This window comes from Aotus nancymaae, unplaced genomic scaffold, assembly GCF_030222135.1.
Source record: "Aotus nancymaae isolate 86718 unplaced genomic scaffold, 86718_ANA_hifiasm-v0.15.2.pri h1tg000089l, whole genome shotgun sequence".
NCBI classification, from domain to species: Eukaryota; Metazoa; Chordata; class Mammalia; order Primates; family Aotidae; genus Aotus; species Aotus nancymaae.
The window spans coordinates 23,656,385-23,682,289 of record NW_026988504.1 but is presented as its reverse complement, the minus strand read 5'-3'; the positions used below and the strand labels follow the sequence as shown (position 1 = coordinate 23,682,289).

The following is a 25,905-nucleotide window of genomic DNA, read 5'->3' as shown; positions in this document are numbered from 1 at the left end:
CCAACATGGTGAAACCTTGTCTCTCCTAAAAAAATACAAAAAAATGAGCCAGATGTGGTAGACGTCACCTGTAATCCCAGCTACTTTGGAGGTTGAGGCACGAGAATCACCTGAACCTGGGAGGTAAAGGTCGCAGTGAGCCAAGATTGTGCCACTGCACTCCAGCCTGGGTGACAGAGCGAAACTCCATCTTAAAAAAAAAAAATTAGGAGACAGAGCCTTGTTCTATGATGAAGATGATGCTAATTTTCAGATGCTGTGATAGAGAATGTTTTTTCTAGACTATTCTGCCTTTTGTACAGGGACATTTCACATTACCAAATGGTCACATATATGGTAAAGCTGGCTGGGCACAGTGGCTCACACCTGTAATGCCAGCACATTGGGAGGCAGGCAGATCACAAGGTCAGGAGTTTGAGACCAGCCTGGCCAACATGGTGAAACCCCCATCTCTACTAAAAATACAAAAATTAGCCAGGCACAGTGGTGTGTGCCTGTAATCCCAGCTACTTGGGAGGCTAAGGCAGGAGAATCACTTGAATCTGGGAGGCAGAGGTTGCAGTGAGCCAAGATTGTGCCATTGCACTCCAGCCTGGATGACAAGAACAAGATTCTGTCTCAAAAAAAAAAAAAAAAAAAGTAAAGCTTTTATTTATTTCATAAGTGATCAAACTATTGGCCTTGAGCATTAGGTCCAGAAAGTAAAATTGTGTACTTTCTCTTTTTGAGATGGAGTTTCACTCTTGTTGCCCAGGCTGGAGTGCAGCAGCATGATGTCAACTCATTGCAACCTCTGCCTCCCAGGTTCAAGTGATTCTCCTGCTTCAGCCTCTCATATTGTTCTTTTTTTTTTTTAATTCTTTTTGTCCTCTGTCAAGACAAACTGTCCTTGGTTAAAAAAATCATTTTTTTTTAAAGAAAAAAGATGATTTATGAGCAATTTTTAAAAAACTACTAAAAATACAAAAATTAGCCAGGCATGGTGGCATGTGCCTATAATCCCAGCTACTCAGGAGGCTGAGGCAGAGAATTGCTTGAACCACCTGGGAGGCAGAGGTTGCAGCGAGTCGAGATTGTGCCACTGCACTCCAGCCTGGGCAAGAGTGTGGGACTCTGTCTCAAAAAAAAAAAAAAAAAAAAAGGAAAAAAGAAAAACAAACAACAACAACAAATAGGCCAGGTGTGGTTGCTTATGCCTGTAATCCCAGCATTTTGGGAGGCCGAAATAGGAGGATCACTTCAGCCCAGGAGATCAGCCTGGGCAACATAGTGAGATGTTGTCTCTAGTAAAAATTTAAAAATTAGCTGGGTGTGATGGTGGGTACCTTGGTCCCAGCTACTAGGGAAGCTGAGGTAAGAGGATCGCTTGAGCCCAGGAAGTCAAAGCTACAGTGAGCCATGACTGCACCACTGCATTCCAGCCTGGGTGACAGAGTAAGACCCTGTCTCAAAGAAACCAAAACAACAAACAAACTAGATTTTAAAAGGAAAAAAATAAAGAACAGAAAGAAGTATCCACACAACAGTGAAAGGCTAGATGGTCTCTAACATGAAGACAACCCTATAGGCTCCAACTTGGTACCAAGATTAAACACCAAAATTGCAATTGCTGGCAATAATATTAGTGAGAGTTCTGTACCTGGCTGTGTGGCCTTAGGCAGTTTGCTTACATTCTCTGATCTGCAGTAGGCATATTCTCAAAATGAAGATATCCAGATCCCTTTTAATCATCCTGCTGTGGCTTGTGTTTCTCACCTCTCTTGATACAATAGTGCTGTCATGTTTTTGCTATAGGCCAAATGATGTTTTTTGTTTTTGAGATGGAGTCTCACTCTGCTACCCAGGCTGGAGTGCAGTGGTACAATCCCAGCTCACTGCCACCTGTCTCCTGGGTTCAAGCAATTCTCCTGTCTTAGCCTCCAGAGTAGCTGGGATTACAGGCGTTGGCCACCACACCCAGCTAATTTTTGTATTTTTAGTAGATACAAGGTTTCACCATGTTGGCCAGACTGGTCTCAAACTTCTGACCTCAGGTCATCTGCCCACCTGGCATCCCAAAGTGCTGGGATTAGCAAATGGGTTTTGAAGGTTTAGCTTATTCATGAAATTCAGTATTTAGTATGCTATAATGAGCTAGGCAGTGTGTGTGTGTGTGTGTGTGTGTGTGTGTGTGTGTGTGTGAAATAAAAGGTGGTATGAGTTCCATCAAGGTGCTTACACTTTAAGGAGACAATGAACCACAAAACACCTGTTATGCCATTAATTCAGAGATGATGTCAGCAAACCTAAGAATGTGGGATACATACTACTGATACAAAGGACACCACACACATACAAACACACGCTTTTTACCTGAGTGGTTAAAATATCGCTCTGAGAGGATAGCCCTGAGCAGTCTTCAGTGATGCTTGTTTCACTCTCATACCCAAATGCTGCTTCACCTTAAGTAACAATAAAAACAGAGGTTCAGATGTAAAAGCACACTATAAACACTGCAACTTGCGGTATCTTTTTTTTCTCACTGGCAGGACTGGATTTACTTTTATGTCACACAAAATGATTAAATTCCTTGCTTTGGGACACCGGGATTTCCTTTTAGAAAATGAAACCACAAGTTAAGTCCACCAATAATTAGGATGGTAAATCTCATTCAATCAAAGATGACACTCTAACTGGGTGAATAACTTTTGACTTTTTAGGAAAAGCACCTTAGGAGGAACACGTTTCATGTTTAAGAAGCAGTTCCTTTAACTATACTTGGAAATTTGTAAAATGTGCTCCCCAAAAGGCATAAACATTTAGCTCATTTCTATAAACAGACTGGGGCAAACACAAAAACCTGGTTCCAATACCTAAGTTTGAATCCATACTTTGCTCTTCTTGATTATCTTCTTCCAAGTCTGTTCCCTTTTCTTCATCATCTGAAACCAATTCCTTGTCACTCAGACCAATTCCCTGGCTTTCAGACTGATGCCTCATTTGTTTGGAAGAATCAATCAAGAAAGGATCCTGGGTGTTTGTATTTGTAGTCAAGTCTTCCAGTTCACTACACTGTGAAGAAAACAAGCTACCAGAACATTTTGTTTCCTCATTAAGGTGATGTTCCTGGGATGCCTCTGCCAATATTACCTGGTTACTGCAGTCATTTAAGCTACTCTTCAATGATAATAAATTCTTCTCTGTGTTCTTAGACAGACACTCAGTAGCAACAGTGCTATGCCTGGTAGACTGAGGTGTATTGCTTACTTTACCAAATAACAAGTGTTGGAAGCAGGGAAGCTCTTCTTCCTCACTAGATAAGTTCTCTTCCGAGGACTCTAATTTCTTGGCCCCTCTTTGGTAAACCTGAGCCAAATGTGTATGGGTGAAAGGGCTAGGGCTCCTGCTGAGTTCTCTCTGGACACTTTTGCTAAAAACAGCAGAAGTCTCCTTAATGCCATATTCAGCAAAACTAGTATCTTCCTTTATTTCACCATCATCTAACAGGTCCTCAGGTGTCTCAGAACAAACCTGAGATGTATGACTGCTTCCCATATGCTGTTCTAGGTTATCCGAAATCAGACATGGAGAGAGGTCTGTATTAACAGTCTGAACTACTTCTTCATGTTCTTGCTGTTTAATTTCAGGATGTTTACAATTACTTATAGGAAGACTTTGCTTATAAATCTCAGGTTGCAAAAGCTCTAATCTAAGCATAGCATTCAATTTTGGCCTTCTGTTTCTACCTATCTCTGCTTGAATGTTTTCATCACTGGAACCTACTTCATTAGTACTGGAGCCTACTTCATTAGTACTAGAACCTACTTCATTAGTATTGGAACCTACTTCATTAATACTGCTTGAGCTGGTTTCTTTAAAAGCATTTTCTCTGTTATTATGGCTAATTGTGCTCACTGTACTTGGAATGATGTTCTTGTTTCCCATTGCTCTTTCAGGTGACACTGAATGTTCCTCAGAGTTTTCCTCTAGCAGGTTTTTCTTACATTTAGTTTTAACAAATGACCTGTTGGGAATAAGTGGTGGTATATGATATGGGTTTTGTAAAAGTCCGTGTTTATTTGGAATAATTAGTCCAGTTTCGTTGCCTCTGAACTGAGATGATAGACAAAGCCTAGAGCCTCCTTCAATACATTTGGCATAATCAACAGGCTTATCTTTCTGACAAACCATAGGAAAGCCTGCAGTGATATTAACTGTCTCTACAGGCTCAATATTAGACTCTTTCTCTCCTTGATTTTCTTCCTTTTGTTCACATTCAAGAGTGACCTTTGGACTTTGTTTCTTTAAGGACCTAGAGTGGGCAGAGAATGTTGCACATTCCTTTTCTGGATTTCCTGGATTTGAAAACAGAGCAAATGACTGGCGCTTTGAAACCTTGAATGTATTCTGCAAATATTGAGTATCAAGTTCACTTTCTTCCATATCTATGCTTGTTTCCTGACTGTAGTTAACTTCAGGTCCCAACGGATACTTAAAGTCTTCTGTGCCATTTCTAGTATCTTTAGAACAACCATGAATTCGTTCCTTGGGGTTTTCAAATGCTGCACACTGACTCACACATTTATTTGGTTCTGTTTTTGCCTTCCCTAGAGTGCTAACTTCCAGTAATGAGACACTTTCCTGAGTGCCATAATCAGTACCAGGTATCAATGAAATACTGCTACTCTCTACAGATCTTTCAACTTGCAAAACACTTTCTCCACTTAACAGGAGATCTTTGGGGTCTTTGGCATCATTAGACAGTTTAACTGTTTCTAGTTTCTCTTCTTTTTCTTCTCTTGGAAGGCTAGGATTGACAAATTCTTTAAGTTCATTAGTATTTGAACAGTTAGTAAAAGAATCAGGTATGTTTGTTAACCTCAGTTCTGGGAAAGTATCACTGGCATGTATTTTACTTGTTTGTTCATTTGGCTTGCTACTCTTTTTGGCTCCAGTTGAACGTTCTTTATCTTCCATGAGTTGTAGCTTTCTACTGTGCCTGACTGGCATTTGATTGTAATTTTTTTTCTTTATCTCTTCACTGCTAGAACAACTATCAATTTGTACTTCAGTATAATTAGGTGGGCTTAGATTTCTACTGACTACTAATTCAAGCTCATGAATATGCCTGGTAGAAGACTTCCTCCTCAGCCTATTCTTTTTAGATGCTTTGGAATTGTGGATATTTAATTCTAGTTCCATGTTGCTTATACTACTACTTATAGGTTCAGCTTTACTTCTGAAAGATTCTTTTTCCAGTGATTCTACTGGGTTAGGATTGTTCTCATTCTGAATAGAATCACCTTTTGTTTTATTCTCATGACCACTGTTAGTAATATTCATCACTTGATCATTCTGCTCCATTTGGTTAGTTCCTTGATTTATCTTTTCAGGAGTCTTTTGAATTGCCAAATCTGCTTTCTTGATAAAATCCTCAGGATGAAGTCCTGATGTAACTCTCCTTTTACGCTTTAATTTATTTGTGAGGGGATGCTCTTGTGCTATCTGTGGCTCAGTAACAAAGGCTCCTATAATTAGATTTTCAGTTACATGGCTCAAGTTAGGGAGGCTTGCCTTCCTCCGATAGGTTTTCCCAAATATTTTATCTTCAATACTACTCTCTACCGATTTGCAGTGAACTCTTTCACTTTTACATATTAAAGCATCATGAGGATCACTGGCCAGTAAGTCTATTTTCTCTGAAGAACTAGAATATCCATCTACCTCATTTAGAACTTCCAATGCTTCAGCTACTTTGGCATTTGATTCAGACCCCTTGTCATGTGAGTCATCAGAAGTTAACAGTTCATCACTTCTGGAAAACCACTCATTAACTTTCTGAATGCTGCTATTTAGTGTTATCCAAGCAACATCTTCAGTATCATCCCTAGGATTCTCAGAGCATGGAGGTTTCTGCTCATTCCATTCTTTTCTCCCATGCAGGGGATCAGCATCCAGATCTACCTTTTTCTCTGTGCTGGGAGTCTGCCTATCATTACATGTTTCCTCACTTTTGGCCCATCTGTTATGTTGGCTCCTTGCTAAGCCAGGCTGTTTGCTTTTATTACAGAATTCAGCCTTTTCTACATTCAGTCTGTCTTTAGTGAGTAATAAACTGCTGTTCTCATGCTGTAATGAGCTGGCATGAGTATTTGTGCCACATGGCTCCACTTGCAAGTTTGAAACAGAACTACCCTGATACTTTTCTGGATGCCTCTCAGTTGCATGCTTCTCAGTGGTGTTCAAATTGTTATTACTGGATTGATGATGTTCAGTATTTGTTATATCCTTCTCAGAAAACTCACAAGGAGCTGAAAATATACAAAAATAACAAAGTACTCAAAAATTGAACTGCCATTAAAAAAATACATACTTAATACAACTTGGAGGTGGAAATCAACCAACCGGCTATATTTAGAGAAACTAACCTCATGAACTACCAAGTATACCGAGGATGTAGCTCATACTTTTCATTTAATTCCTATTTACCTAGATTATTTCCACTTAAGGTCTATTAAATTTTTAAATTCAGTATTTTCCCAATACAAAAACCACAACTCCTATTTCTCTAATATCTAAGAGTGAATTAAAAGCAGTCTAGTCATCAGAAAACTGGTTCTGATGTACTCTAAAGATCACTGGTCTACTTAATACTCTGTTCTACCTACAGACGTATCACTCCCTGTATTTAAAAACCAGTAGGTAAAAGATGAAATACAAATACATCAATTAAAAGTAAAGGGCAGGCCAGGCACAGTGGCTCATGCCTGTAACTGCAGTACTTTGGGAGGCCAAGGTGAGCAGACTGCTTGAGTCTAGGAATTTGAGATCAGCTTTTATAGAGACCTGTCTCTATAAAACCACAAAAAATTAGCCAGGTGTGGTGGCATGCGCCTGTAGTCCCAGCTATTCAGGAGGCTGAGGTGGGAAGATAGTTTGAGCCTGGGAGGTGGAGGTTGCAGTGAGCCGAGACTGCATCACTACACTCCAGCCTGGGCAACAGAGTGAGACGCTGTCTCAAAAAAAAACTAAAGGGCAACAATCAGTTATGGAAGGTCTTATTAGAGCTACATTAGTGTAGTACCATTGAAATTTAACAGGCCATACCATGACACTTGACAAAGAATGATACTCTAACTCTGCCAAGAGATTTTGTGGATTGTAAAGGTCCCAAATGGTCTTAAGAATAATCTAATTACAGTACAGTATCTACCTACTCTCTTCAGTGCCTGTTAAGTTGGGAAACCTTGCCATTACCCTTTTTTGCAGAACCCAAACTGGTTTCATCCCTGGTTCCTTGAGGGGTGATTTGTAACAATTCTTGATCTCCCACACTATAGGGAAAAGACAGAAGTCCTAATGAGAAACATTAGTAATATGCATGCAGAACTGTAAAATGATCAAGATCAAATATTTTAGCTCTTTCAGTTGCAGAAAGCCAACCAATCTTATTCACTTATTGAAAGCTACTCTCTCCTTTATAAAATTCTAGTTGAAATGGAATGGTTTCCGGGTGTGGTGGCTCACGCCCATAACCCTAGCACTTTGGGAGGCCGAGGCGGGTAGATCACGAGGTCAAGAGATCGAGATCATCCTGGTCAACATGGTGAAACTCCGTCTCTACTAAAAATACAAAAAATTAGCTGGGCATGGTGGTGCGTGCCTGTAATCCCAGCTACTCCGGAGGCTGAGGCAGGAGAATTGCTTGAACCCAGGAGGCGGAGGTTGCGGTGAGCCGAGATCACGCCATTGCACTCCAGCCTGGGTAACAAGAGCAAAACTCCATCTCAAACAAAAAAAAAAAGCAAAGAAAAAGAAAAAGAAAAAGAAAGAAATGGAATGGCTAATTAGCCGGGTGTGGTGGCGTGTGCCTGTAGTCCCAGCTACTTGGGAGGCTGTGACAGGAGAATCACTTGAACCTGGGAGGCGGAGGTTGCAATGAACTGAGATTGCGCCACTGCACTCCAGCCTGGGGTGACAGAGTGAGACACCGTCTAAATAAAAAGAAAGAAAAAAAAAAGAAATAGAATGGTCAAAGACTGAGGACGCACAGTCACAAAAATCAGAACAGTAGCGTAGAACATTGATTTATGGACATGCAAATAAAAGCCAAAATTTAAATGACAACCAAAAGATAGTTTTTAAAAACACTTAAAAGTGTATCTTAATGACAGGCAGAAGCAAGGATATCTAAACAAAGGGAACACTAGGATTGCAGAGAACCCAAACAGAATGCAAACCACCACTTTGCTACATTACTTTCTGTGCTTTTTCAGTCTAAAAATCACTAGCTTCTAATTATGAGATTAGAGAAGTCGTTTGCAAACTAAAACTGACAATATCACGCCTGTAATCCCAGCACTTTGGGAGGCCAAGGCGGGTGAATCACTTGAGCTCAGGAGATTGAGAACAGGCTGGCCAATATGGTGAACCCGGTATCTACTAAAAATACAAAAATTAGCTGGGCATGGTGGTGCATACCTGTAATCCCAGCTGCTCTGAAGGCTGAGGCAGGAGAATCGCGTGAACCAGGGAGGCAGGGGCTGCAGTGAGCCAAGATTGTGCCATTGCACTCCAGCCTGGGTGACACAGTCAGACTCCATCTCAAAAAAAAAAAAAAAATCTTGGGCCAGGCACAGTGGCTCACTCCTGTAATCCCAGGACTTTGAGAGACTGAGGCAAGTGGATCACGAGGTCAGGAGTTCTAGACCAGCCTGACCAACATGGTGAAACTCTGTCTCTACTAAATATACAAAAATTAGCCAGGCATGGTGGCATGAGCCTGTAATCCCAGCTATTCAGGAGGCTGAGGCAGGACAATGACTTGAACCTGGGAGGCAGAGGTTGCAGTGAGCCAAGATCATGCCATTGCACTCCAGCCTGGGTAACAGAGCAAGACTTTGTCTTAAGAAAACCAAAACACAAAAAAACAACTTAGGGTCAAGCAGTAATTCCTAAGGAAGATAGATAACATAGTTGGGGGCTGCTTGTAGATTGTTATATAAGTTATATAGACAAAGCTTGAAAGATAAGTGGAAATAAGGAACAGAAAGAGTTGAAAATGAAGTCCTGGAACATTTTCATCAGTCACAATTACCACTGTGTCAACATTACTGTACATGAGGAACTTAGAGAACAACAATCTACTAGAAGCAAGTATGTGCAAAGTTCTACTGTTGTCCTAAATTCCTTTGGACAGTGCTAATACCTAAATCAAACAAACAAAAAGGGTATTTTCTCCACTATAAAGTGGGAGGACTAAACTAGATGATCTCTAAGGTTTCTTCTAATACCATGATTCTATCTAGAGAAACACCAGCCTACTTGAGGGAGGAAGGTGGGAGAAGGGAGAAATTCAGAAAGAAAGAAAACAAACAAAGAAACTGTGGGGTATGCTTAGCACTGAGTGATGAAAAAAATCTGTACACCCAATCCCAAGTTGTGTGTTTAGCTATATAACAATCCTACACATGTATCCCTGAATCGAAAACAAAAGTTAAAATATTTTTAAAAAGAGAGACATCAATCCTTAATATTAACTAAATAGGAAAATACCAGCTTCATGGAAAAAGGTTCTCTTTGACTCACCTGCAGTAAGTTTTCTTATTAATTGTATCTTCAGAAGAATCAGATCCTAAAAAATTTCCCCCCAAAAAAAATCGATAAAAGGTTTCTTAATTAAAAGGGTTAAACAAAAAATGTACTTGTTGAAAAACAGATATTCATCTATAAATATTTACTGAGCATCTACTATGTGGTAGGCACAATGCTAGTTAAGCCAGTATGTAATAGAGAAGTGGTTAAAAGCACAGGCTCGGCCAGGCACAGTGGCTCTCGCCTGTAATCCTAGCAATTTAGGAGGCCAAGATGGGTGGATCATTTGAGGTTAGGAGTTCCAGACCAGCCTGGCCAACGGGGTGAGATGCCCTCTCTACTGAAATAAAAAACAAAAACAAACACAAACAAAAAAAAAAAAGCACAGGCTCTGATACCTAATTTCCTAGGTCTGAATCAATCATGGCTCAGCCATTTACTAGTTTTACTATGTTGGAAATGTTTCAGAACCTCCCTGTGCCTTAATTTCCTCATCTGTAAAGTAAGTATAATAGTAACAATCTCAGAGGTCTGACAAGCATCTAAATGAGTTATACAAGAAAAGCACAATAGTGCCTGGAATCTAGTGAAGTGCTCATAAATATCACGAGTATCACTATTTTTACAGTACCTGTTGTCTAGGAATTTATGATCGTAAGGGTGGAAAACAGTTAAGTGTTAAGATGGTGGTGTGCCTGGGATGTCAAAAGATGGCTACCCTTTTAAATTAAAAATATATTCTAAAAAATAACCCAATTAGAGAACCCAGTTTGAATTCTGAGCTTAGCTCTTTTTTTTGGAGATGGGGTCTTGCTCTGTCACCCAGGTTGGAGTGCAGTGGGATGATTTATAGCTCACTGCAGCCTCAGACCCCTGGGCTCAATCTATCCTCTCACCTCAGCCTCCTGAGTAGCTAGGACTACAGATGCACACTACCACACCCAGCTAATTAAAAAAAAAATTTTTTTTGTAGAGATGAAGTCTTGTTACGTTGCCCAGGCTGGTCTCAAACTCCTGACCTCAGGTGATCTACCTGCCTCAGCCTCCCAAAGTGCTGGGATTACAGGCATGAGCCACTGCATCTGGCCAAAAATTTATTATTATTTAAAAAATAGAGGCCAGGCGCGGTGGCTCAAGCCTGTAATACCAGCACTTTGGGAGGCTGAGGAGGATGGATCACAAGTTCAGGAGATCGAGACCATCCTGGCCAACACAGTGAAACCCTGCCTCTACTAAAAATACAAAAATTAGCCGGGCATGGTGGTGCGTGCCTATAGTCCTAGCTACTCAGAAGGCTGAGGCAGGAGAATTGCTTGAACCCAGGAGGCAGAGATTGCAGTGAACCAAGATTGCGCCATTGCACTCCAGCCTGGACAATAAAGCAAAACTCCATCTCAGAAAAAAAATAAAATAAAATAGAGACAGGGTCTCCCTATGTTGGCCAGGCTGGTCTTAAACTCCGGGATTCAAGCAATCCTTCTGCCTTGGACTTCCAAAGTGTTAGGATTACGGGCATGAGCTGCCCTGTCCGGCCAATATTCAGCTCTTCTTAAAAGGCTTCCTCATCTAGTACAATTTATCTTGGATCTCGTTAAATACTGTAGCAATTCATCATGTTTTTTCTTACTGCTACTCTCCATCTTTCCAAAACATATTTAAAACCAGATATTCTTTCTCTTGCTCGCCACCCCACCAGCCTTTTTTTTTTGAGATGGAGTCTCGCTCTGTCGCCAGGCTGGAGTGCAGTGGCGCGATCTTGGCTCACCGTAACCTCTGACTCCCTGGTTCAAGTGATTCTCTTGCCTCAGCCTCCTGAGTAGCTGGGATTACAGGCACGTGCCACCACACCCAGCTAATTTTTGTATTTTTAGTAGAGACGGGGTTTCACCGTCCTGGCCAGGATGGTCTGGATCTCCTGACCTCGTGATTCACCCAACTTGGCCTCCCTAAGTGCTGGGATTACATGTGTGAGCCACCACACCCAGCCTCTTGCTCCCCTTTTAAAGTAAGATTCTTCAAGGTGGGAACTGCATCTTTTACATTATTTATAACTTATCATAGGGCTCATAAAATTCACTTCCCAAAGCTGCCTACCACAAATATAAATTATGACCAAGATTTTTAGCAAAACTATTAAGAAAAGCAATCCAACAATTATTAAATACTTAAAAAATCTGAGACCTTTACCCAAATCAATGTAGACAGACTTATTTTGAGGTTGTATCCACTGCTTTGTCCTCAGAGATCTCACAATTCCAGGGTTAGAGAGCTGGACACTGAGACTGGTTTCCTGCTAAACAAGTATGTTAAGAACAGTCAAGCAATTGTTGGCCAGTGTCTGTGCTTTTCCTACTGAAGAGAAACTTGACACCATGGACAAAATAAATTGACTATCATCAGTCAGCTAACATGTATGACGCCTGGAAAAAATGCCCAGAAAATTACACACTAAAATGTCTGGGGCTGGGAGCAGTAGTTCATGCCTATAATCCCAGTGCTTTGGGAGGCTGGGGCAGGATGATTGCTTGAGGTCAGAAGTGCAAGACCAGACTAAGGAACAGAGTGAGACCCAGTATCTAAAAAATAATAGTAGTAGTAAATAATAGTAACAATAAAATGTCTGGAATACGTGTGATGTCAATATTTTTTCTTTCTGTTGTTTTTTTCAAAACTGATTATGTATTACTTATGTGATTTTTTGAAGTGTTAATATAGCATATTCTGAAGCTGATACTTGATATACATTCCAATCACATCTGATAACTTTTTTTTTCTGGGAGGGTGGACAGAGTCTTGCTGTCACCCAGGCTTGAGTGCAGTGGCACAATCTCAGCTCACTGCAACCTCTGCCTCCAGGGTTCAAATGATTTTCCTGCCTCAGCCTCCCAAGTAGTTGGGATTACAGGTCCTGCCACCATGCCTGGCTAATTTTTATATTTTTTGTAGAGATGGGATAGAAATAGAAAGAAAATGGTTTTACCAAGGTAGGACTCTGTCGAAGTCTTTTGGCACGATTTCTGTAGCCCATACTTTGGATGATAGAAAATTCATCTTTTAGATGTTCAGGAGAGTTATTTTCCTTTTTTGCAAAATTATAACTGTTTGCAACTGTAAATTGCAAGGGAAAACATTATTTGCAGTTAGAGAAAAATGTATGAATTATAATCAAAGAAACCAAGAGAAACCCTATATATGCTCTTTGTTGTGTTAAGACAATGCATTAAGGTAACCTATGATTTTTTAAAAAATCAAGTGGTAATTCTACTCCTAGGAAACAAACAAAAACAAATACACAGACCATCAAAGTTATTTAGAGTCCTTGTTTTCTACCTTAACACTAACAAATTTGTCTATCAATACCGTATTTCATTAAAGCTAAGACACCAACAATGTCAGTTGCACTATTATTTCCTGTATTACTAAGAAAGAAAGCACACAAATTAAACAAGTGACACATCATCAATAGTAAAATGCTCCCAATTTCAGAGATGTTGTGAAAAACGTGCACCTTAGGATTAATAACATAGGGTGTGAGACCAGTGGGAGTAATTTTTAAAAAACAGATTATAGAGCCAGGCACGGTGGCTCACACCTGTAATCTCAGCACTTTGGGAGGCAGAGGCGGGCAGATCACGAGGTCAGGAGATCGAGACCACCCTGGCTAACATGGTGAAACCCCATCTCTACTAAAAATACAAAAAATTAGCCAGGTATGGTGGTACGCGCCTGTAATCCTAGATACTCAGAAGGCTGAGCCAGAAGAATTGCTTGAACCTGGGAGGAGGAGGTTGCAGATCGCGCCTGGGTGACAGAGCAAGACTCCATCTCAAAAAAAAAAAAAAGATTATAGATACAGAACTAAAATTAACCTAGACTAAAAGGTCTTATCACCACATCATAGAAAATAATTGTGCACACTTCCTGAGTTTTCATAGACAGCACTTGAGCGTCAGTCTTGGGCTATTCAATACTTACACTGCAAACCTGTGTCAAGCTCAAAAGCGTGAACGATTTTCAATAGTTCTTCAACAAGTTGACTAAATCTTGTACTTTCCTGTAGGCTTCTGAAATTAAATTGTTTGAGAAACACCCTCAGCAAGTAATTATCAACTTTTTAAAGACACGAAAATAAGACATGTAAACAAAAATAAGATGCAGCAACAGGAGAACACCTCTATAATCAATATATCATTGACATCCAAATAAACCATGTGACAGTACTGACTGTTTTAGTAACGTTTTGTCATTCATTGAAGTCTACCAAATGCCTCAAATTATCCGATATAATACTGCCCTAAATCCATAGCAGATATAAATCCACTGAATAGAAAACTAGAGAACTTTAGAAAACTAGAGAACTTATTTCTTTAAAATTTAGAGACAGGATCTTGCTCTGTTGTGTAGGCTAGCATGTAGTGCCACGATCATAGCCCACTGCAGCCTCAAACTTCTGCACTCAAGCTATCCTCCCCCTACAGCCTTCCAAGTAGCTAGGACTATGGGGATATGCCACCATGTACTACAGTGCCCAGACTGATCCCAAACTCCTGGCTTCAAGTGATAATCCCACCTCAGTCTCCCAGTGTGCTAGGGTTTTAGGCAAGAGCCATCACACCCTGCTGAGTTTACTGTTCTTAACATCTGAACCCCACCCAATCCCTCACTGTTAGTTCTGCCTCTCAAGGGTTTCTGTCAAACTATGATTATATTTCTTTGAAAACACAAATAGATAACAATGTCCAAAGGAAGACTTGGGTTTAGTAAAGTGGAATTAAAACATAATTCATTCATTCCTTTAAGCATCTGAGTGCCTACTATGTACCAAACTTCAGAGAAAGTGTTAATTAAGACAAAGTTACTACTCTAATAGAATTTATCTTGTGGCAGAAGAGATACACAATATATAAATACATTTTGTTTGTCTAAATTATTAGATAGAAACACAAACCTTTAATCCCAGCGCTTTGGAAGGCCCAGGCAGGCAAATCACCTGAGCTCAGGAGTTACCAGCCTGGGCAATGTGGTGAGACTTCATATCTATAAAAAAATACAAAAACTGGCTGGGCATGGTAGTGTGCGCCTGTAGTCCCAGCTACTTGGGAGGCTAACACAGGAGGAGTCCAGGAGATAGAGGCTGCAGTGAGCTGAGATCACACCACTGCACTCCAGCCTGGGCAACAGAGCAGGACCTTGTCTTAAAAAAATAAAGAAATAAAAAGAAACACAGTGAAAAAAAATAAAAAGATGAGCAGACAATTGGGGCAGGGCGATAGAGCCCTACTTTACATAAGTCTGCAAGTTCTTAACACTATTTAGAAGCATTAGAGAAAGGCAGTAAGTTTCTAATACCTGTATAAGGCAGATGTCCCATAAAATTTTCAGGAAAATAACTCTGGAAATAATTCACTGTCTGCTAAAAACTCATTTATAAATTTGTCTACTGATGAATGGTTTTGTAGGAACACAAGCTATGTTATTAAATAATTTCTACTTTTTCCTACTGTTGTTGCTTTCAACCTGCCGTAATTACCCAAATTATGTACCTTTTGGTTATATCATTCTTACACAAAGGACACTGTGAAGGCCCTTTCTTCTGGTTAAGAAGTTTCAGCATGCAAAATCTATAAATTATAAAGAAAGAACAATCCAAGTTACTTCCTTTTGTAGAGAGAATACTCAAAAGGCAAACAGCCATGAAAAGATAATCTCACAACTGCCCTTAAGAGCCATTTAAAAAGTAATGGCATGTGAATTATAACCAATAGTTTCTCAATTGTTTTTAGATGCTGCATAAGCAAAAACCTAAACTACATAAGCAATGATCTATGAAAACTGAACTTACATGCATATGGCTTACTGTTATGATCACATAAAACTTATTAAAAGTTAACATGGCATATTTAATGATATATTCATAATTACTTCATGCTGCATAATCAAATATAAATGGTAAGTAGTTCATGTAAGATGACTATAATTAGTTTAAAATCTCAACACCTCAACACAAAGCTATAGTATTCAAGACAGTGTGGTAATAGCATAATAGACATATACATCAATAAAACAAAATTGAGAGTATAGAAATAAACTCATACATATATCTATGATCAAGTGATTTTCAACAATAATAAATATCAAGACAATTTTTGTTTGTTTGTTTGTTTTGAGACGGAGTTTCGCTCTGTTGCGCAGGCTGGAGTGCAGTGGTACAATTTCGGCTCAATGCAAACTCCATCTCCCTGGTTCGAGCAATTCTCCTGTCTCAGTCTCCCGAGTAGCTGAGATTACAGGTGTGTGCCACCATGTCTAGCTAATTTTTTGTATTTTTAGTAGAGACAAGGTTTCACCATGTTGACCAGGCTGTTTGAACTCCTGACATCAAGTGGTTCACCTGCCTTGGCCTCCCAAAGTGCTGAGATTACAGGCATGAGCCACTGTGCCCAGCTAATTTTTATTTTATTTTTAAATTATTATTATTATTATTTAAGACAGAGTATCGCTCTGTCACTGAGGCTGGAGGGCGGTGACACAATCTTGGCCCACTACAACCTCCACCTCCTAGGCTCAAGCAATTCTTTTGCCTCAGCCTCCCAAGTAGCTAGGATTACAGACATGCATCACCACGCCAAGCTAATTTTTTGTATTTTTAGTTTCACCATGATCCACCTGCCTTGGCCTCCCAGAGTGCTGTGAGCCACTGCTCCCAGCCCCAAGATGACTGAATGGGAAAATAACAGTTTTTGGTTTTTATAACAAAATGTTGGGACAAGAGTATACCCACATGTAAAAGAATGACGTTATACTCATATCTCACTCCAAATAACAAAAGTAAATTCAAAGTGGATCATAGCCGGACACCGTGGCTCACACCTGTAATCCCAACACTTTGGGAGGCCAAAGTGGGTGGAACATGATGTCAGGAGATCGAGACCACCCTGACCAACATGGAGAAACCCCATCTCTACAAAAAACACAAAAAATTAGCCAGGAGTGGTGGCACATGCCTGTAGTCCCAGCTACTCAGGAGGCTGAGGCAGGAGAACTGCTTGAACCCAGGAGGTGGATGTCACGGTGAGCCAAGATCGTGCCTCTGCACTCCAGCCTGGGGAACAGAGTGAGACTACATCCAAAACGCGAAAAGAAAAATAAGATCCTGCAAAATAAAACATAAAGGACATAATATTCTGGTGAAGGGGGTGATGAGGTGGGGAGTAAATAGCAGACACTGACAATGAAGAGAGCCAGGAAAGAAAAGATTAAAGGGGCTTAAAAAAAGTCACTGGGGCTGCACATGGTGGTTCATGCCTGTAATCCCAGAACTTTGGGAGGTGGGTGGATCAATTGCGGCCAGAAGTTCAAGACCAGCCTGGCCAACATGGTAAATCCTTGTCCAAAAATTAGCTGAGCACCACTATGGTGGTACACCTGTAGTCCCAGCTACTCGGAAGGCTGAGGCAGGAGAACTGTTTGAACCTGGGAGGAGGAGGTTACAGTGAGCCAATATCGCACCACTGCACTCCAGCCTAGGTGACAGATTAAGACTCTGTCTCAAAGGAAAAAAAAAGGCATTGGGAATGGTGAGATAAGACACTTAGAAAATACTTTTTACTAGCCAGGTAATTTAACATTTATTACCCTCTATTGGCCAGGTGCAGTGGCTCATGCCTGCAATCCCTGGAGGCCGAGGCAGATTACCCGAGGACAGGAGTTTGAGACCAGCCTGGCTAATGTGGTGAAACCCTGTCTCTACTAAAAATACAAAAAAATTAGCTGGGTGTCGTGGCACATGCCTGTAATCCCAGCTACTTGGGAGGCTGAGGCATGAGAATCGTTGGATCCCGGGAAGGTGGAGGTTGCAGTGAGCCAAGATCATGCCACTGTATTCCAGCCTGGGCAACAAAGTGAGACTCTGTCTCAAAAAAAAAAAAAAAATACACACACACACACACACACATATATAGAGGCCAGACAGTGGCTCACACCTGTAATCCCAGCACTCTGGGAGGCCGAGGCGAATGGATCATGAGATCAAGAGACCGAGACCATCCTGGCCAACTAGGTGAAGCTCCATCTCTATTAAAAATACAAAAAAAATTAGCTGGGTGTGGTGGCGTGCACCTGTAGTCCTGGCTACTCAGGAGGTTGAGGCAGGAGAATCACTTGAACCTGGGAGGTGGAGGCTGCAGTAAGCCAAGCTCACTGCAGCTTTGAACTTCTGCCCTTAAGTGATCCTCCTGCCTTGGCCTCCCAAAGTGCTGGGGTTATGGGCAGGAGCTACCACATCAGGTCCTTAATCTTTTTGTAAATCACTGTAATCGTATAGTATGTTCAGCATTTGTTACTCAAGGTGATGGGAAAACATACAGTTCTAAATAAACATACAGTTCATTCCAGAAAGATTCTCATCCAGAGAAACTGAAAGCTCCAGCACTTAAAAGGTTACCTTCAGCTATCTGTAATAAATACTGGAACTTTGAGTCTCACTCTTGTCACCCAGGCTGGAATGCAGTGGCGGGATCTTGGCTCACTGCAACCTCCACTTCCAGGGTTCGAGCAATTCTCCTGCCTCAGCCTCCTGAGTAGTTGCGACTACAGGCATGCGCCACCACACCCAGCTAATTTGTCTTTTTAGTAGAGACGGGGTTTCACCATGTTGGCCACGCTGGTCTCGAACTCCTGACCTCAAGTGATCTGCCCTCCTCGGCCTCCCAAATTCCTGGGATTACAGGCCTGAGCTACTGTGCCTGGCCAATACTGGGACTTTTTAACTTTTCCTTTTTTTGAGACAGAGATACCCCCTGAACACAAGTCTGCCAGCTGGCTGGTGCCTACCTCTGAATTCTTTTTCCTCCCATTCTTCTTTCCCAGTAAGAATTCAGAAGCTCATTTCTACTGTCTTTTCCCTGTCCCATGTCACCCCACTGGCCTAGATCTGTTCCCAGCAGTTTCCATCTGATTCCTCAGCCCCTGCTCCCCGGACATGTGCCAAGACAACACAACTTTATCTCTCTACTTCAATAATTTTTAGTTTAATAACTGTGGCCTCTAGAGCAGTACTTCTCAAACTGCCTATGGTATAGACCAATTTCTTCACAGACCAGTACTTTCAAAAAATAAGGCCAGATGCAGTGGCTCAGGCCTGTAATCCCAGCACTTTGGGAGGCCAAGGTGGATGGATCACCTGAGGTCAGGAGTTCGAGACCAGCCCGGCCAACATGGTGAAAACCCATCTCTACTGAAAATACAATTAGCTGGGGCGTGGTGGTGCGTGCCTTTAGTCCCAGCTACTCGGGAGGCTGAGGCAGGAGAATCGCTTGAACCTGGGAGACGGAGGTTGCAGTCAGCCGAGACTGTGCCACTGCACTCCAGTTTGGGTGACAGAGGTGGAGATGTGGTGAGCTGAGATCGCACCATTGCACTCCAGCCTGGGCAATAAGAGCAAAACTCTGTCTCAAAAAAAAAAAGCATTCTGGAATTTAAAAATTCCTGAAAGGATACAAAAGAAATTGATCATTGTGGTTGTCTGGGGAGGGAACAAGGAGGAAGGGGTTGTAGGGTAAGAGGAAAATATACTTTGCATCAAACACCCTTTTGTGTCAATAAACTTTTTACCAAGTACATAGTTTGTACCTGGTACCAGGTTATATACCAGGTACATAAATACTAAAAACAAATTAGTTGACATTTAAAGTAAGATGTGATCATAGCTTAACATAAAGGAAAGGAGAAAGGCCACTTGTTCTACTAAATTACCTACTCTACTTTTTCTGAAATTCTTTCATTAAGAAACAAACATTATCATTTCAAAGGGCAAGATCATCAAATATGTAAATATAACTTGAATCACTGCTATGAATGAATTTCAGCCTAAATAGAAACTGTTATCAGGTCCTTTCCTGTCTTCACAAGATTTTGAAGCAGGCAAACACTGAACCTTAGAAGGGGAAATGCAGAAGGATATGCAGAAATGAACAGAAAGGAGAAACTGGGAAGGCTGAAACACAGTTTGCTTATTTCACAACTGCTTGCAGTTTGCCTTTACTGGTGGACATAAAAAATACAAAATACTGTTCAAAGTGATTTTACATCCTAATTGGGGGATAATATGTCAAAACTTGATTAGGAACTATGATTACAACCAACTTGTGATGACTGTATACTCTCTGAGAAAGAATGAAATAGAGTTGGAATTTTCTTTCTCACTTAATTGAAGAAACTAAAGTTTTTATAAAGTTAGGTGTTTCCTGGGTTCTGAAGGACAAACACAAAAGCTAATAATGGAGCCACATAATACATTCAACTTACTTGCAAAATATGTGGTCACACTTTGTGGAGACAGGTTCCTTGATCAACTCCAGACTAGTAGGGTAGCGGGGGAAAAAGGAAAATAAATGAGGCTCAATAATTTATTTAAAAACAAAGATATTCTTAGTAAAGAAGTTCAACTTTGAGCTGTTATAACTGAATCAACATAAGGCTTCACATTCATTCAGTAAATATGTATTAAATGTCTGCTGTGCCAGGAACTAAGAATACAGCAGAGAATACAATCCTTACCTTCAGTGAGCTTTCAAACATCAAAACAGAACTATATTGATCCCTTCGATACTCTATATGGATCATCAGCATTGAAAAAATTAGTTGATAATAGTTCATAATAATTCATTTCCAGTAATGTATTTTTCTGCACTATCACTGTGAGTACACATCTAATATCTTAACTTTAAGCTCCATAAAGACAAAATTTTTTGCTTATATTTCTTTTGAATTCCTTCCTAGCATTTTTCTTTTTTTTTTTTTTTGAGTGTAAATGCCTTTTTAACTTAACATGAAAAATTTCAAGTATTTAAAAATTTCAAGTAAATAAAATAATGAAATGACCTCTATGGACCATCACCCTGCTTCAACAACCAGCAACTCATGGCCAATCTGTTTCATCCATATCCACTCCTACCCCAGATTATTTTAATTATTATTACTTTTAAGATGAGGTCTCGCTGTGTCGCCTAGACTGGAGTGCAGTGGTGCGAACATAGCATACTGCAGCCTTGAACTCCTGGGCTCAAGTGATCCTCCCAGCACTGGGATTACAGGCATAAGCCATCATACCGGAACCAAGGGTTTTTGTTTTTTTTTTTTGAGATGGAGTTTCACTTTTGTAGCCCAGGCCGGAGTACAATGGGGCAATCTTGCCTCATTGCAACCTCTGCCTCCTGGGTTCAAGCGATTCTCCTGCCTCAGCCTCCCGAGTAGTTGGAACTACAGGCACGTGCCACCATATCTGGCTAATTTTTTGTATTTTTAGTAGAGATGGAGTTTCACCATGTTGGCCAGGCTGGTCTCAAACTCCTGACCTCAGGTGATCTGCCTGCCTCGACCTCCCAAAGTGCTGGGATTACAGGCGTAAGCCACCACGCCCAGCCCCAAATTCTTTCTTGCCATTTATTTTAAAAATTAAGTCGTTTGAACTGTAGAGCTTCCTGAATTCTGGATTTTGCGGATTGTATAACCCCATAGTGAGGTTTAACGTGTTCCTCTAGCCTTATTTCCTGTAGACTTACAGGCTTAATCAAATTCAGGTTGGCAAGAACACTTTACAGATGATACTGTGTACTCCAGAAGGGGCATGATGTTTGGTATGAGATTACTTCGTAAATACAGTGAAATAAGTACTCACTAAAGGAAATTTAGAAAATAATAAGCTTAAGGCTGGGCATGGTGCCTCATGCCTATAATATTAGCACTTTGGGAGGCTGAGGTGGGCAGATCACCTGAGCTCAGGAGTTCCAGATCATCCTGGCCAACAAGGTGAGACCCTGTCTCTACTAAAAATACAAAAATTAGCCAGGTGTGCTGGTGCATGCCTGTGGTCCCAGCTACTTAGGGGGCTAAGGTGGAAGGATCACTTGAACCCTGAAGGTAGAGGTTGCAGAGTGAGCTCAGATCATACCACTGCACTCCAGCCTAGGTGACAGAGGAAGACTGTCTCAAAAGAAAATAAGCTTAAAAAAAATAAAAACAACTTGAGAAAATACATCACCCAAGTTCCTATCCCTACCTATCTACAAAACCAAGGCCTTCCTGAGATTAATGCATTTATTATACTAATATAACAAGTATTTATTAAATATCTATTACTATATTCAAGTACTATTCTAGGAGATGGAAATGTAGCAGTTTACAAAATAAAGCCTGCTCTCATAGTGCTCACATTCTAGTGTGGTAGACAGTTGATGCAGAATTAAAGAATATATGGGAATAAGTATATCAGAGAGAAAAAGCAAGCAGGGTAATGGGAAGCAGGGAATACAATGTGTATGTGGGGGTGAGATGAGATGTACACAGGGTAAGTTAGGAAAGGCTTCATTGAGGTGAGACTGGAAAACAGCTTAATAATGTAAAGAAACACATCAACTGGGGGAAGAGCATTCCAGCAAACAGGGAGCAGAGAAGGCAAACCCTGAGCAGGACTATGCCTGTGTATGCAGGACATCAGACAGGTCAAGGTGCTAAAATATAATAACCCAGGGGGGTATTGTAGGAAAAGACTATCAGATAGGTAGCTGGTAACTTCTGGTAGGAACCTGCAGGTTATTTTAAAGTCTTTAGCTTTATTTTGGTCTTTTCAATTTTTTTTTTTTTTTTTTGATAGTCTTACTCTGCCGCCCAGGCTGGAGTGCAGTGGCACTATCTTGGCTCACTGTAACCCCTGCCTCCTGGGTTCAAGCAATTCTCCTGCCTCAGCCTCCAAAAGTGCTGGGATTACAGGTGTAAGCCACCATGCCTGGCTGTCTTTTTAATTTGTAATATTAATTTTTGTAGAGACAGGATCTCACAATGTTGCCCATGCTGGTCTTGAATGCCTGGCCTCAAGCAATCTTCCTGCTTCGGCTTCCCAAAGTATTGGGCTTACAGGTATGAGCTACCATACTCAGCTGGCGTTTTGCTTTCTTCTGAATGTGAACTTTTTTTGAGGGGCTGGAGTCTTGCTCTGTCCCCCAGGCTGGAGTGCAGTGGTGTGATCTTGACTTACTGCAACCTCCGCCTCCTGGGTTCAAGTGATTTTAGTGCCCCAGCCTCCAGAGTAGCTGGAATTACAGGCACTTGCCTTCACGCCCAGCTAATTTTTTTTTTTTTTTTTTTTTTTTAGTAGAGATGGGGTTTCCATGTTGGCCAGGCTGGTCTCGAACTCCTGCCCTCAGGTGATCCACCTGCCTCAGCCTCCCAAAGCGCTGGGATTACAGGCATGAGCCACCGAGTCCAGCTGAACCCCAACCCCTTTTTCTTTATTAGTTCTGTCCCTCTAGAGAAGAACTTTTTCTTGGGTTCACTTGGCTGCTCAGGCTGGAGTGCAGTGGTGTAATCTTGGTTCACTGCAACCTCTGTCTCTCGGGTTGAAGTGATTCTTGTGCCTCAGCCTTCTGAGTAGCTGGGACTATAGGCGCATGCTGCTATACTCAGCTAATTTTTTTGTATTTTTGGAAGGGAAGGGGTTTTGCCATGTTGCCCAGACTGGTCTTGAACTCCTGACTTCAAGTGATCTACCCACTTTGGCTTGGATTACAAGTGTAAGCCATTACACCTGACCCTAAATGTGAACTTTTGAAACAGATTTTTTTTTGGTAAAAGTCCAGGCAGGACATCAAAGAACAAGTAACCTGGTAGTGTGACAAGAACGTGGTTCCCTTCATCAAATATTTAACTTTTTAGAAAAGGATAAAAAGGGCCAGGTGCAGTGGCTGACACCTGTAATGCTAGCACTGTGGGAGGCCAAGGTGGGAGGATCACCTGAGGTCAGGAATTCGAGAACAGCCTGGCCAACATGAAGAAACCCTGTCTCTACTAAAACTACAAAAATTAGCCAGGCATGGTGGCACACGCCTGTAGTCCTGGCTACTCAGGAGGCTCAGGCAGGAGAATCACTTGAACCTCGGAGGCAGACATTGCAGTGAGCTGAGATCACACCACTGCACTCCAGCCAGCCTGGGTGACAGAGTGAGTTTCCATCTCAAAAAAAGACAAAAAACAAAAAACCAAGGTTACAAGAAAAGCTCGAAGACAGTAACCTTATTGTGAAGGGTTTGATAATACAACTCTTGAAATCATGGGGTTCCTGATGGAGCACAGAGCAGTGGAAAGAAAAACACTGAACTAAGTCAGAAGGCTGGATTAAGCAGTTGTGTATATAAGCAGAGCCACCTCGGGTTAACCACTCTACCTGAACCTCAGTTTTCTTCTGTGTCATTCACCCTGCCAGTCTTCTTGGGAAAATGCTTCGCAACCTGAGATGACTTGTACCAATGTCGGTACTATTACTGGGACCAAACGTGACTTTAAAAAGAAAAATAACCTTGACAAAGAAAATTCTACCTTGTTACTAAATCACTATTTTCTGAGCTGAGCTAAACTACATTTCAAAGAAATTCTCCGTAAAAGAAAAATTGGATTTAGTTATGATACCAGATGGCTTTCATTCTCGCCACTGACTCAATTCTGAAATAATTATATTTCAGTATGGTAATTATATCCAAGCTATATAAACACACTGTAAACACAAACTTTGAACAGATGAAAACTTCAATATGTAAAAAGGTAATGAATGTTGAAGGAAGAGTGTAAAAAGGGAATCGGAAAAAAATTAAAATGTTCCTCTTCTAGGTCCTGATGAGAGTAAATGTTTACTATAAAAATGATTCAAATATTTTAAACACTTTTCAAACCAGGCAATATTTTAGGCCTACTGTACATTTGCATTTTAAGCTTCCAATACGGGTAAGTGACTGGAAAAAGCAGCTAGGTTTAGGTTGAAAAATAACTCACTGGGGTACACATTTTAGCAAATTATTCTGAAAATCAAAAATGTGACAGTCTTAATGTAAAAAGTTACAAAGAACTACCAGAAATAGCTGCCAGTAGTGACTTAGAGACCAGCAGAAAGAATTTTAGTTTGAGAAAACTAAAGAGGCTGAAAACCTGCCCTATATCTACCACAAATAATACTGTTTCCAGCCATGATCAGGAATCGCATATTAAGACATAACTGCAAACTGCACTATCCTGGGTACTGTATTAAAAGTGAAATACGATCTCCATCTTAGAATTTTCCATAAAATGAGTCTAAAAAACCATGAAAAATTAATGTAGGCCGGGCGTGGAGGCTCATGCCTATAATCCCAGTACTTTGGAATGCTGAGGCGGGCAGATCACGAGGTCAGGAGTTCGAGACCAGTCTCACCAACATGGTGAAACCACATCTCTACTAAAAATACAAAAATTAGCCGGGCATGGTGGCACATGCCAGTAATACCAGACACTCAGGGGGCTGAGGCAGAAGAATCGCTTGAACCCAGGAGGCGGAGGTTGCAGTGAGCAGAGATCGTGCCATTGCACTCCAGCCTGGGCAATGCAGCAAGACTCTGTCTCAAAAAAAAAAAAAAAAATTAATCTAACAGAAAACAGGAAAAAAGCAAAGAAAAACTAGACTACAGACAATAGTTGACTGAAAATAAAAATTTAGCATTAACTTTCATTCTTAAATCTTTAATTTTTGTGTATCTGAGTTTTTACTCAATGGTTTAATTAGCCAGAACGAGAAAGAACATGCTATTTTTATGACTCTGTCCCATGGAAATGTAAACATAAATGGATCCAAATGCCACACTAGTGAGGATTTTTTTGATCACTATGGTTGTCATGAATAAGTTTTGCGCTTTTTCAAAAGCAGTTTTTTCCTACAATGTCATTTCCTGCTTCTCTGGCTCTGATTTTCAATAAATTGATAAATTATAAATCTTGTTTTCCTCTGATTTTATTTATTTATTTATTCTTTTGAGATGGAGTTTCACTCATTACCCTGGAGTGCAATGTGGCAATCTTGGCTCACCACAACCTGTCTCCCAGGTTCAAGAGATTCTCCTGCCTCAACCTCCCAAGTAGCTGGGATTACAGGCGTATGTCACCACATTGGCTAATTTTGTATTTTTAGTAGAGATGGGGTTTCTCCATGTTGGTCGGCCTGGTCTCGAACTACCAGCCTCAGGTGACCTGCCTGCCTTGGCCTCCCAAAGTGCTGGGATTACAGGCGTGAACCACCCGCGCCCAGCCTCATCCATTTTGCCATTTCAAGTGACGGAGGTGGTTTTAGAGCTAGAAGAAAGCCAAAATGCCTCTTAATCTAAACTAGATTCCTGCCCCAGTGCAGAACCAATCAAGACAGGGTCCCTGTCTTTCCTGGACCACAGGATTTGTGTTGAACAGGAGAGGAGTGGGAGCGGCAGAGTGAATTAAGAACAAGGAGTCATTTTCTATATTTTTAAAGTTCTTCAATTAAGA

General features: G+C 40.9%; 1 protein-coding gene across 9 annotated transcripts in view; it reads right to left on the bottom strand.

The window, feature by feature from the left end:
• BRCA1 (BRCA1 DNA repair associated) overlaps positions 1 to 25,905 on the bottom strand; it is a 78,639-nt gene that overhangs the window by 51,198 nt on the left and 1,536 nt on the right. For 3 of the 9 annotated variants that reach the window (XM_021673673.2, XM_021673672.2, XM_021673674.2), the window contains exons 3-11: positions 19,879 to 19,932; positions 15,117 to 15,194; positions 13,549 to 13,637; positions 12,554 to 12,681; positions 11,761 to 11,866; positions 9,568 to 9,613; positions 7,237 to 7,313; positions 2,853 to 6,290; positions 2,353 to 2,441 (exon numbers count right to left, since the gene is read on the bottom strand). In XM_021673673.2, the coding sequence (XP_021529348.2) occupies positions 2,353 to 2,441; positions 2,853 to 6,290; positions 7,237 to 7,313; positions 9,568 to 9,613; positions 11,761 to 11,866; positions 12,554 to 12,681; positions 13,549 to 13,637; positions 15,117 to 15,194; positions 19,879 to 19,932 (4,105 nt within the window). The remainder of the gene's footprint in view (positions 1 to 2,352; positions 2,442 to 2,852; positions 6,291 to 7,236; positions 7,314 to 9,567; positions 9,614 to 11,760; positions 11,867 to 12,553; positions 12,682 to 13,548; positions 13,638 to 15,116; positions 15,195 to 19,878; positions 19,933 to 25,905) is intronic. The other 6 variants (XM_012443866.3, XM_012443870.3, XM_064369490.1 and 3 more) reach the window with 6 other exon arrangements.